The sequence below is a fragment of the Geotrypetes seraphini genome, chromosome 10 (assembly GCF_902459505.1).
Source record: "Geotrypetes seraphini chromosome 10, aGeoSer1.1, whole genome shotgun sequence".
In the NCBI taxonomy this organism is placed as follows: domain Eukaryota; kingdom Metazoa; phylum Chordata; class Amphibia; order Gymnophiona; family Dermophiidae; genus Geotrypetes; species Geotrypetes seraphini.
In genome coordinates, this window is record NC_047093.1 from 45849486 (window position 1) to 45862274 (window position 12789).

Sequence of the window (12789 nt, forward strand, 5' to 3'; positions counted from 1 at the left end):
GCATTGTTCTTTTTTTCTGCTTTTTCTTTTTGTACAGTTGGGATAGGGGGGAACAAAAATTTTGATGCTGGCCATTATCTGTTATTTTGTATCAGCTGCATTTTTGTTTATTTTCATTGGTGACTGTTCTTGCCTCTGTTTTTGGATTGTATCAATAAAAATTGTTTGAAACTAAAAATCATTATAAAGAGTCAAAAGAAACAAAATCAGGAATGCCCATTCTAATTTTCAAAGCTTAAGATGCCCAAGATAAATTTTTGCTCTCTAACAGGTTCTTTTACTAAAGTGCAGTAAGTTTTCCAGTTACCTTAGGTTTACCAAGTGGCATAGTAAGAGGGGGGGGGGGGCACGGGGTGCGGACCACCCTGAGCGCCGAGTTGGTAGGGACACTGCCACCTCTCCACCCCCTGCCCTGCCACACCATGCTCGCAACATCCCTTCCCCCCATCCCGTACCTCTGTATTATTTTTGCTAGTGCAAGTGACTTCTGCCTGTTGCTTGTGCCAGCCTGGTTCCCCTCTGAATCACTTCCAGGTCACGGGCCAGGAAGTGACCTCAGAGAGAAATCCAATGCTGGCATGAGGAGCATGCTGCAGAGGCCACTTATGCTGACAAAGATTTAGAGGTACAGGGCAGGGAGGGAGAGCACAAGGGTGGAATGGGGCATGGGAAGGAGCAAGGGGGCACGGAAGGAGTGGGGGCACGTAGAGGTGGAGGGAACGGGAGGTGCGATTGGGTGTGCCACCTACCCTTATTACACCACTAGGTGTACCACAAAAATTAACATGTGGTAACTGCATGGCTTTTATGGTAAATGTATGGCATACCCCATATCTGCCCTGCATTTACTGCACAGGGCACAGAGGTAGCAAATAGCCACCACACTACATGCCTGGATGGAAAAGTGCCTTTGAGTATTGGCCCCTATATATTTTTCTCTACATGTCTGCACTCTAAAACTGAACATATTAGAACAGCAAGATTCAGCAGTAAGTTTGCACTAGGACTGAAAGCATTGAGAACAAACTGAATTAAGGAGATTCTGGAAATTGAAAGACAAAACTCGCCTTTGAACTTCTGAACAAAATGATAGAACATATACATAAGCATGGATTAATGAGAGAAAGCCAACGTGGATTTAATCAAGAGAAATCTTGCCTTACCAATCTACTGCATTACTTTGAAGGGGTGAATGAACATGTGGATAAAGGTGATCTGGCTGATATTGTGTAGTTGGATTTTCAAAAGACATTTGACAAAGTACCTCATGAAAGACGTCTGAGGAAATTACAGAATCATGGGATAGGAGGTAATGTCCTATTATGGATAAAGAACTGGTTGAAAGACAGAAAACAGAGAGTAGGTTTAAATGGTCAATATTCTCAATGGAGAAAGGTAAATAGTGGGGTTTCCCCGAAGTCTTTGCTGAGATCGCTGCTTTTTAACACATTTATCAATGATCTAGAGATGGGAATAACTAGTGAGAGAATTAAATTTGCTGATGACACAAACTTGTTCAAAGTTGTTCAATCGCAAAAGGATTGTAAAAATTGCATGAGGACCTTGGGAGACTGGGCATCAAAATGGCAGATGACGTTTAATGTGAGCAAGTGGAAAGTGATGCATATGGGAAATAGGAACCCAAATTATAACTATGTGATAGAGGGTTCCATGTTAGGAGTCACTGCTGAAGAAAATGATCTAGGTATCATCGAGGATACACTGAAACTCTCAACTCAATGTGTGGAGGCGGCTAAGAAAGCAAATAGAATGTTAGAAATTTATCAGGAAAGGAATGGAAAACAAAGAAGAAAATGTTATAATGTCCTTGTATTGCTCTATGGTACAGCTGAACCTCGAATATTGTGTGCAATTCTGGTCACCGTATGTCAAAAAAGATATAGCAGAATTAGAAAAGAAACAGATAAGGGCGACGAAAATGATAAAAGGGATGGGATGATTTCCCTATGAGGAAAGGCTAGAGTTCTTCAGTTTTGAGAATAGACGGCTCACAGCTCAGGGGTGATATAATAGAGGTGTATAAAATATGGAGGAGAGTGGAAAGGTAGATGTAAATTGTTTATTTATTCTTTCCAAAAATACTAGGACTAGAGGTATGCAATGAAGCTATTAAGTAGTAGATTTAACAAACCAGAGAAAATATTTCTTCACATAACGTGCAATTAAACTCTGGAATTTGTTGCCTGAGAATGTGGTGAAATCAATTAGCTTAGCAGGGTTTACAAAAATGTTTGAATAATTGCCTAAAAGAGAAGTCCATAGGCCCATTATTGAGATGGCTTGAGGAAATCCACTGCTTATTCTTAGGATAAGCAGCATAAAATCTGTTTTACTATTTGGAATCTAGCTAGGCACTTGGGACCTGGGTTGGCTACTGTTGGAAACAGGATACTGCATTTGATGGCCCTTCAGTCTGTCCCAGTATGGCAATTCTTATGTTTTCAAAGTATTTATCTTTTGGGAAATCTAAGATCAAAATTCCTTACTTACTAACACTAGCAATCTTAGAAAAAACTGTGACAAGGCCTGCATCTAAGCCAAAGACAATGTAATTGAGAAGCAAGGGTGGTCTGAGGAAGACAATGAAAATCATCCCTATTAAACTTTTTATTTCTGTGTTCAGATGATATACTTTGGAAATGCTGAGTTTCGTGAACTGGCCCAAAGGTATGTATGTCATATATAATTACCAGGGAAGGACTGGACAATAATCAAGGATACAGTCTAAACTCAAAAAACTAGGAGGTTTCTAGGTGTGGTCACTTTTTTAAACCCTGTCTTTAGGAATAAGTAAATTAACCTTATAGTTTCATTCACAGGTCCATTCAGAGTCTTGTGCTTATACATACGTTGTTGGAGGGGGGGGGGGTATGGGGAGATGCTGGAACTCTGGACCTTAGAGAGGGATAGAGAGCTACCAATCCCACTGGGGGGTATGGGGAATGCTGGAACTCTGGATCTTAAGAGAGGGATGGAGAGATGCCAATCCCACCGGGGGAGGGGGGAGATGCTGGACTTAGAGGGGGAGCAGAAAAAAGAAAGTGCAGAAGACCTTGGAACAAAGAGGAAGAGAAAAGGAGAGATGTTGGATCGGGGTGGGGGTGGGGGGAAACAAAGGGAAGAAGCAAAGAAAGAAACTGATCAAATTTGATGGTTAAGAGAGGAAACGGATGCTGAACTGGGGGGGGGGGGCAGAGGGAACAGAGAGAGAACATGACTGGACTAGGGATGAGAAACACTGGAATAATGGAGGACTGAAGAGAGAGATACCAAACCACCAAAGGTGGAGGGTGCAAGAGGAAGGAAAGATAAAGCTAGACATGGGCAGTGACAAGGTATAAAAAGGATGCTGGCTGTGGAGGGAGGATAAGGATAGGGACAAAGAGGGGCAATGCTGAACCCAAGGGGTTTGCTGGACAGAGTAAGATAAGGACACAGAGGAGAGATACTGAACAAAGGGGGAGGATAAGGACAGGATCACAGAGGGAAATCACTCGACACATAGGAAACATAGGAAAGATAAATGGACACATAGGAAAGATAAATGGTGGGCATAAAGAGAGAAGAAATGTCAATAGGGAGTCAATATTGAAAGTGATTTACCCAACCAGAAATGGCTCCTGGCTTGTTAAATCGGCTGTTGAGGGTAACTAGTCACTTTTAGTGGCACTTAACAAATCCGTGCCACTGAAATAAGTGGCTAATGCATAGAGCAAAACCGGCTGAGGGGCAGAGTCAGCACTTGACTAGTTAAATGCATTGCACCAGAAATCTGAGTCAAAGAACTACTAAACACCAGAGTATACTGTACACACACTTACATCTGGAAGGAATAAATTCACATTACAACCACTGCTATCATCACACCGCATCAATACTCAGAATGCCAAAATTGCAACACCTGATTTTATATCAAGGATAATATCGCTTCAACCACTTGTTGTAACCCATTTAAACTACTAGTTATTACCCGCGTTGACTGCTTGTTGTAACCTGCTTTAGCTACTTGATGTAATCTGCCCCAAACTCCGCTTTGGAGGATTTATTTATCTATTTAGGCCCTCTTTTACAAAGGTGCGCTAAGCGTTTTAGCACGCGATTAGCGCATGCTAAATCAACACGCGTGCTAAATGCTAACACATCCATAGGATAACATGCACGCGCTAAAAAGCATATTGCACCTTTGTAAAAGAGGGGGTTAGTTTTATAGCCCGTCCTCTCCAGGAGCCCAGAATGAGTTACAGAGGTACATTCACAATATACTGGAGGGATTGTATTAAGGGTACATTGACTTTGGCTGGAGGCACTGGATTAGGGTTACAGAAGTACATTCAAAACTAAACTGGAGACATTAGACTAATGAGGCTGTGGAAGGTGTTAGAACAGATCACCGTATAGAACAGTTCACCGCACATAGCAATGAGTCTTTGGTGGTTGATTTCAGTTACAGTCCATTATAGCCTGGCCGTTAGGGTCTCAAGGCAAGTTATGCAAGTTTGAGAACAATATGGTTTTTACCGCTTTCCTGAAAGGTAGCAGGCTATGTTTCAAGTTTCAAGTTTCATAATTCTCTTGATTAATCGCTTAGTCATATTTCAAAACGATGAACAATTTAAAATACATTCATTAAAAAAACAAACAAACAATACAATACACACTTTAAATAATAACATTGGGTTAAAAACTAAAACATCATTTTGGGAACATAAGGTAAGAAGGGATTGTGAAATACAATTCGGTATAGTAAAGCAATAAAGAGGAAAAGTACAATAGGAAGACAAGTAAAAACATGATTTAATACAGTATAATCAATAGCCTAGGGATTAGTGTATTAAACATATCTGAGTTTTGTCTGAGTTCCACAGTTTTGTCACACTATGAGAGAATGACCGTTTTCCAGTAGTTTCTAGTTGGAGATGATGTGCCGGTGAGATACATAGTTGGTGTTCCAGCTGGAATTTGAGTGGTCTGGTCGGGTGATAGATGGAAGCTTTTCTGCTGTATAATGGGGAGTCATGTCGTGGAAGCGCTTAAAGGTGATAGTCAATTGTTTGAAGATGGCCCGCTTCCTTGCAGGTAGCCAGTGTATTTCATTCAGTGCTGGGATAATGGGATCAAAAGGACTGAGGTTTTTTAATAGCCTGACTGCCGCATTCTGGACTCTTTTGCAGGTTCTAAACCCTCAAATAACGTATTGTAACATAACAAATGCAGATATTCAGAACTTGGTCAAGGACAACACATAAGAAGGACTGCATAAATGTTAGTCCTATCTTTATGTGGCATCTCATGGCCGATTAAGTGCTGACTATCTCACTGAACCATCTATGGCAGGGTTGTCAAAGTCCCTCCTCGAGGGCCGCAATCCAGTCGGATTTTCAGGATTTCCCCAATGAATATGCATGCGATCTAATTTGCATGCACTGCTTTCATTGTACGCTAATAGATCTCATGCATATTCATTGGGGAATTCCTGAAAACCCGACTGGATTGCGGCCCTCGAGGAGGGACTTTGACACCCCTGATCTATGGTATAGCCAGCTCCATGGGACCCCTTTTTAAATTTTTACTGTAAAACGCTTAGAATTTATGTTTAGCGTTTTATCAAATTTTTAATAAACTTGAAACTTGAAATTCAGTGCCGAAGCCAGGACATGGCCTAGTATTGAATTTCCAAGCAAAAATTTGATGGCGGTCAGCAAAACGCTGAGTGGCACCAGCTGAATATCGACCCCTATGTTACTATGTTTCTATGCAAGAGTCCCATACATCAGTTCAGTACAGCTCTTTGTCACTTCTGCCAGTACATAACACTTCTTCTTGTTAAGAATGAAATTTAATTGCTACATGATGCTGCAGTTACAATAATATCTTGTTTTCTGTTCAGAGATTGAACTAGTAAATCACTTCTTTTGGGCTGTCTGAAGAAACAGCGTTTCCAGCCCCGCTGCCATAACCAGGCAAATGAAACAAATCCATTTAAAATAATTGGCCCTATAAATATGCTTCTATCCTGAGACTTCCTATAGCGCATCGCCTGGTATATAAGCAAAGATTTCAATTATTTCACACAAACAGTAGACTCTAACCACCTGATATTCATCTCGTGATGGTCAGTGGTTTAAAAGCCGCTAACCACTGCAAGCTGGATCTAACCCAGATAGTCAGTGCCAAGACCATTTCTGGGCAGTAGCATTGAATACCTGAGTCAGCCAATGACCTGGAAGTTATGCGGATGTTGGCTGATATTCACAGCGAGCACACACATAGCTATGCAGATAAAGGACAGGACTGCCTTTTCCGCAGTCCTATCTGGCTGCTTAGCTATGTGGCCACCAACATTGAATACTGTATAGCCAGTGCTTTCATTATTGCCCAGACTGCTGCGTGTAATCTGCAAAAAGGTCACTAATCCAAACTCCTCTGCAATATTGCTCACTAAACAGAACCAGTCCCACACTTCTGTGTAGCTGTGTGGGTAACATACACAATATACTCTATGGGGCCCATAATCAAAAACATAAACGTCCAAAAAGCATCCTAAATCGGCACTTGGATGTCCTAGTTGACAAGATATCCAAGTGCCAATAATCAAAATAATATTTTTGTATACCTAGCAAGGTATTCCAGCCTCTGTACGTTCCAAATGGTCTTTTTCTGGCCATTTGGGACTTGGCCAAAATTTTGTTCGAAAATGTGGTATAAAGATAGATGTCCTGACGGCGTAAGTGTCCCAGTAGCCTGGACATCCAGATAGAGGATTTTCAAAAATAAAAATATATATATTTCTAGACGTATGGTGGTTTGTCTTTCGAAAATGGGCATTTTATTATTGCCAACTTTGGACGTTCAGCGTAATATGTCCACATTGAACTTAGACGTATGTTTTGAAAATGCCCTCCACACCTTCAGTGTGACAGAATTGTAGAAACATTCAAAATTAATTAAGAATAGGAAACCTAATATTTTTGATTGCACATATCTTTATCCCAGATTTCTTGCAGCAGCTCTGAGTTTGGCTTTAGTTTAGACTTTTGCTTCAAATTCTCTACCCACAACAGAAACAATTTGTTTCTTCATCCAGTGGTATCTCATGGAGCTCAGCTACTCTGATTGGACACCAGTAGGTTCTATTTAACTTATTATTGTTGTTAGGTACCATTGACTCATGCTCGAGTCCTAGCGACTTGATGAATTGGGGATCTTAAAAAAAATCAGTTTTGTGCTAGTCTGGAAAGGTCCTCCAGCATCATCCCCATGTCTGTTTCAGTGTGTCTAGCCATCTGATTGCAGGTCGTCCTCTTCATCTGGTTCCTTCAATCTTCCCAAACATGATGTCCTTCTCCAGTGATCTCTCTCTTCTGATAGTGTGACCAAAATAAGACACTCATAACTTCATCTTTTGGGCTTCAATTGACATAGCCAGTTTGATCCCTTACAGAATTGATTTGTTAGTTCTTCTGGCAGTCCACGGCATGCCTAAAATCCTTATCCAGTACCAAAGCTCAAATGAGTCAATCTTCTTCTGTCTTGTTTCCGTAGTATCCAGCTTTCGCATCTGTAATTGACTACTGAGAAAATCATTGCGTGGACAAGTCTGATCTTTGTTTGGAATGTTACCTCCTTGCCTTTGAATACTTTGTTGAGAGCCTTCTTTGAAGAGCTATTCTGTGGAGTATTTCCTCCCTCCTAGTTGCTCCTTTGTTTACAAAAGAGCCCAGGAGACTGAAATCCTTTACAACTTCTATTCTATCACCTTGAAGCTCAAAAATCTTCATCATTTTTCATGTTCATTATCTTTGTCTTGTTTATGTTCAATTCTAATCCCATGTTATGACTTCTGCTTTGACTATTCTCAATAGATATAGCATGTCTTCTTTGCTGCTGGTGATGAGCATTGTATCATCTGCATAGCGCAGGTTGTATATATTTCTGCCACCAACTTTGAAACTGACATGCTTTTCTTCCAAATTTGCTTTTCTGAAGATGGTTGAACAGGTAAAGTAATCACTTCAAAAAATATACATCCAATAGTTTACCCAGTCTACATACAGCAATAACTTCAAACCCCAATCATACTCAAAATTGGAGAAAAGACCTCAGTGTCTAATAGGGGTGTCCTCAAAAACATGTAAGGTGACAAAATGCATCCTTGCTTGACGCCACATTTTATTGGAAATCAATCAGTGTTGCTATATTCAGTTTTCACTGTATGAGTATGAACAGTGATCTTCTCTAGTTGGTTTGCCATGTTTTTTCCTTCCAAATCTGTTGACACAATGGAGGAAGGGCCATAATAGCACCTTTAGAGCCTTTTATTAATTCAATTGGAATACCGTCGATATCAGGTGAACGAGGGCTTCACGTGACACTGGGGCTTGTGCACATCTGAGAAGCTGAAAGCTATGCCATTGGTAGTTTCACTACCAGCAGGGTCTCCCAAAGCAGACAGGTTTTAGAAGAGATGTCAGACTAATGATGTACCACCCATCTGGGCAGCAGCATTTGGGCAGTGTTGGAGGCAGAGGATCGCGTTTGATGCAATAGTGGCAACAACATCGAATTTATTCAGTGCAGAAGGTTCGGCAATCTACTTCTGTATTCTGTCACAAAAACTTGATGATGATGAGACAAAGAATCGACATATAGTGCTGGAAGATGGTCCCCTAAGTCAGAAGGCACTCACCATACTACTAGGGAAAAGCTGACCGTCTCCCAGAGTATACCCAGTGTTTACAAAGCTGACAGATCAAAGCCGCCAGGACATCCTGATATTGATGTTGCTGGATAGAAAAGGGAGATCAGAAGCTGTAAAGATTTAATTTATTATAGGCCTTTTTAAGGCAATTATTAGAACTAGAGCTAATTTGGAGGAGGGTCTGAAGTTAGTCAAAAGTGCAAGTTGAGGAAAAGTTTAAAAAACCTTTCACTTTGTGTGAATATTTTTTGAGAACTGGTAGGTCCATCACTATAAAGTGGAAACACACTGGCACTACCAAGACATAAACTGCTCAGGCTGAAACCAAAATGGGGTGTCCCTGAAATTTGTGAGTTCTCATCTCTTCCCCCCCCCCCCCCAACATGAGCAGCTCTCCTCCCAGGCCCCTTCTGAACAAAAACAGCACCCCTCCTGGACCCCAATCATTTCCTGTAGGCCCCCTATCTCTCCCAGGGTCTACCTTACAAGCACTGGTGGTCCAGTGGTGCAGTCAGGGCAGGAGCAATCCCCATTTGCTCAGGCTCTTGCCGGCTCTTTCAAGCCACAACTTCAAGTTACAGTCTCGTAAGCCTGCCACGAAAGGTCATGACAGTCATTTTGAGATTGGAGCCACCATGGGTTGGAACAATTGCCTATCCATGTTTGCTCCAGTCTCACAATATATCACTATAATCTTTCAAGCTCTACTTCCCTCTTAATTCCATGCTATAACAGTAGAAATATTCCCCATGACCCTAAAATCACCTGAGCTCTACTCTTCTATCACTCCTGTATTGTAACGCTAAAGTTCAACTATGTTGCTGTAACCTCCAGGATTCTGCTTTTACTCTGGTAAAACTAGAGGCATTTTCTGTGCTCCTCTAATGTTTTGGGCTCCATTTTCTTCTTCACTATAATGTTAAACTACAGGAGTTCACCTCTAGTTCATTCCCAATTTCACAGAGGTTTCTACCTTTAGCCCCAAGTCCAGTTCCTTGAGTGAGCGTTTAATCTCGCTGGTCAGGATATTCATTCGCTCACACTCTTGGAAGGCAACCACAATATATGGGGTTCGTTCCTCCACCTTTGACATCAGCTCAGGAATGTTAAATTCTTCAGGAAGTTTCTCTAAAATCTCATCTAAAGCAGCTTTCACCTTGAAGGGAAAGAGAGAAAAGAAACCAACACGGAAGAGAGAAAAAAATGAGTCAGCTGCAGCAATTTCCTTTTCACGATCCCTGTCTGCTGCTGAATTACTGTGCGATTTTGGGCAAGTCGCCATCCCTTGTAGTGAGGAGTAACACCACCATGAATCATAAAAGTAATCACCCCCCAGAAATCACCGCTCCACTAGGCAGAGAGAGTGGGCTAAATGGTCCTTATCTGCTGACCCTTTATTACACTGTTATTTTCTGTTATAAATAAGTTTATTATTTTCATATATTTTGTGCTATCAGGTGTGTGCAACACTTAATAGACAAACATGATAGAAAGTCTCTAGTTCTAACACTTTGCAATCTAAGACAGACAGACAGACAGACAAGAAACATGCCAGCAATAGCAGTATAGGTTCACGAGTGGAGACCAAGATTCAGCTCTTCTTCTCTCCCTCCTCTCATCCCCAGTGGCATAGTGAGGGGGAGAGGCGCCCGGGACAGTGATGCCCCTCCCCACCCTCTTTTCCAACCCCACCCCCACCTGCTTCTTTCCCCATCCCTCCTGCTGCGTGCGCGCGCACCCTTCCCCTGTACCTCTTTAACGTTCCCAGTGTGAGCTGCTTGCGCCATTGTTGGCTCTTCCTCTGATGTCACTTCCTAGGTGCAGGTCCAGGAAGTGACGTCAGAGAGAGAGTCAGTGCTGGCGCAAGCAGCAGGTTGGGGGTTGCTGCTCACACTGGGAACGTTAAAGAGGTACTGGAGAACGGAAGGGGCGCACTCAGGGTAGTTAGAGGGGGGGGGGCGGAATAGAAGAGGGGGCGGAGATGATGACAGGTGCTGGGGCCTCCAAGACGGCACCTGGGGTGGACCGCCCCCACACACCCCTTACTACGCCACTGCTCACCCCTACATCTTCCAAGTACCTGGGAGCATCATGTCGCTCAATCATGGACCTATATTCTCTTGTAAGATACATGTCACTGCTAGTCTGAAGAGTGCTTGGGAGTACCCATGAATATCAACATGTGGGGTACCCAGTTCAGAAACCCATCACTGTGCATTGTGAAGTGTCAGGCTATATACCAGAGCAGTCACTACAGTGTGTATTGCTAAGGCAGACCTTAATCAAACCCACTACCTGTTCAGGTAAACAGGACTGGGACAAATTTGGGTCCCAGATCCACATACAAACTAATTAGTCAATGAGTCATTAACACTCCGTAATTGTTGTTAACTGGCACTCATGTGTGTTTAAGGGCTAGATTCACTTACCTCATTTCCGTGGCCGATTCGTGCAGGCCCGACCAATTCACAACACCCAAAAATTAAAATGAGGTTGATCGGAGGAACGCACCCCTCGGACAGCACGGATCGCTAGTGTGTGATCCCGATGCATATGCAGATCATCTGTAGATGGTCTGCGCATGGGTCTAAGAGCTGTCTAGAGCCGCAACTTTTTTTAAAAACTTTTACTAGCCCAGCGAGCTCGTGGTTTTAACCCGCTTTAAACCTGTGGGTTAAAACCATGGGCTCGCAGTGCGGGGAAGGGCAGGAGAGTCGGGGCAGCAGGAGAGATTCGGGCAAGAGCAGGGCGGCGAGTTGGGGAAGCAAGCAGAACAAATTCAGGGCAGAGCACGAGATCGGGGCAGGCAAGAAATAGCAGGAGATCGGGGCAGAGAGTAGGACGGTAGAAGACAGGGCAGTCAGAAAGGACCTCAGCGAATGGTCCTCAGCAGTCACTTATTTTGGATCGGCCAGCCCAGTCGGTGTTGCTTTTTTATTTTACTGAATCACTTCCTGCCTGCATTTGAATGCCGATCCCCCTCATTTGCATGCGCGGATCGGAGGATGATAGGGACACAGGTTAGTGAATCGGGTCGAAGGGAAATCGGGTCGCAAAGGGCTCGCACACCGATCGGTACACGATCAGTTTGCTTAGTGAATCTAGCCCTAAGTGTGCATATATCCTGCACCCTACTCTAAAACATGCATGACTTGTTTATCTCTGCTCCCAGCTGACAAAAGGGTGTCTGTCACTTGGGGACTGCCTGTACTGAATATACAGCAGAGTTTTTGATGTTGCAGCCAGCATGTAACAACACACTGATCACGATGTAAAATGCATGTTATTGGCGTGGCCACAATTCGTTTATCAATGAAATCCACTTACTTTCTCTTCCCTGGTAGCACCTCCTCCTTCTCCCATGCTACTGTCCCGTGGCTGCATCTCCAACACTGTACGGAAAAGCTTCTCTGAGGTCTGAGTTAGAAAGCCGATCTCTGCATTTGGGTGCAGCCCATAGAGATAGGGAGATTCTGGGGGTAATACATCATCTATGTACTGTAAAATTGGGAGAGAACTTGGGTTAGTTTTAATGTTTCGTAGCATTCAACTGCTGGAAAATTATTACACAGCAAACTGTCTTTTCTCAGACTTTTCATCCGCACAAGGCTTTTATCTGTAAACAAGGTCTTGCTGAAAAGGGGCAAGTGCATCTGACGGTGGACTATGAATGCCGAATATGTTAATATTAGGGGAGGGGGCAATTTTGAAGTTGCTGGGACAGGTTGCGGGTATAAAGCAAGTTAATTTTCAAATACAAGCTCCCTCCGGTATCTCCACTAAAAACATACTTGCAGACTTTACACCACCTCTAGCACAAAGTACTTGTGTGGTCTGCTAAATGAAACCCTTATATGCACTTTTCCTTTCCCACCCTAACTTTGTTCCTATGTATGTCCACCCCTGCCTCACCTCGTGAGGCAACTAATGGAAACAAAAATTACTCATTTGCTATCAAGCTTCATAAGCAGTGCAGCAGAAATCCAGCGATTATCATAAAACCATGTGATCAACATATAGATCTCAGTACGAAAGTTGCCCAACGACTATCACGATACCAAAATGATTTC

At 42.8% G+C, this 12789-nt stretch overlaps 1 protein-coding gene across 2 annotated transcripts in view; it reads right to left on the minus strand.

Moving 5' to 3' along the window:
* DNAH9 (dynein axonemal heavy chain 9) overlaps window positions 1-12789 on the minus strand; it is a 366622-nt gene that overhangs the window by 45976 nt on the left and 307857 nt on the right. For both annotated transcript variants that reach the window (XM_033960210.1, XM_033960209.1), the window contains exons 66-67: window positions 12047-12217; window positions 9693-9875 (exon numbers count right to left, since the gene is read on the minus strand). In XM_033960210.1, the coding sequence (XP_033816101.1) occupies window positions 9693-9875; window positions 12047-12217 (354 nt within the window). The remainder of the gene's footprint in view (window positions 1-9692; window positions 9876-12046; window positions 12218-12789) is intronic.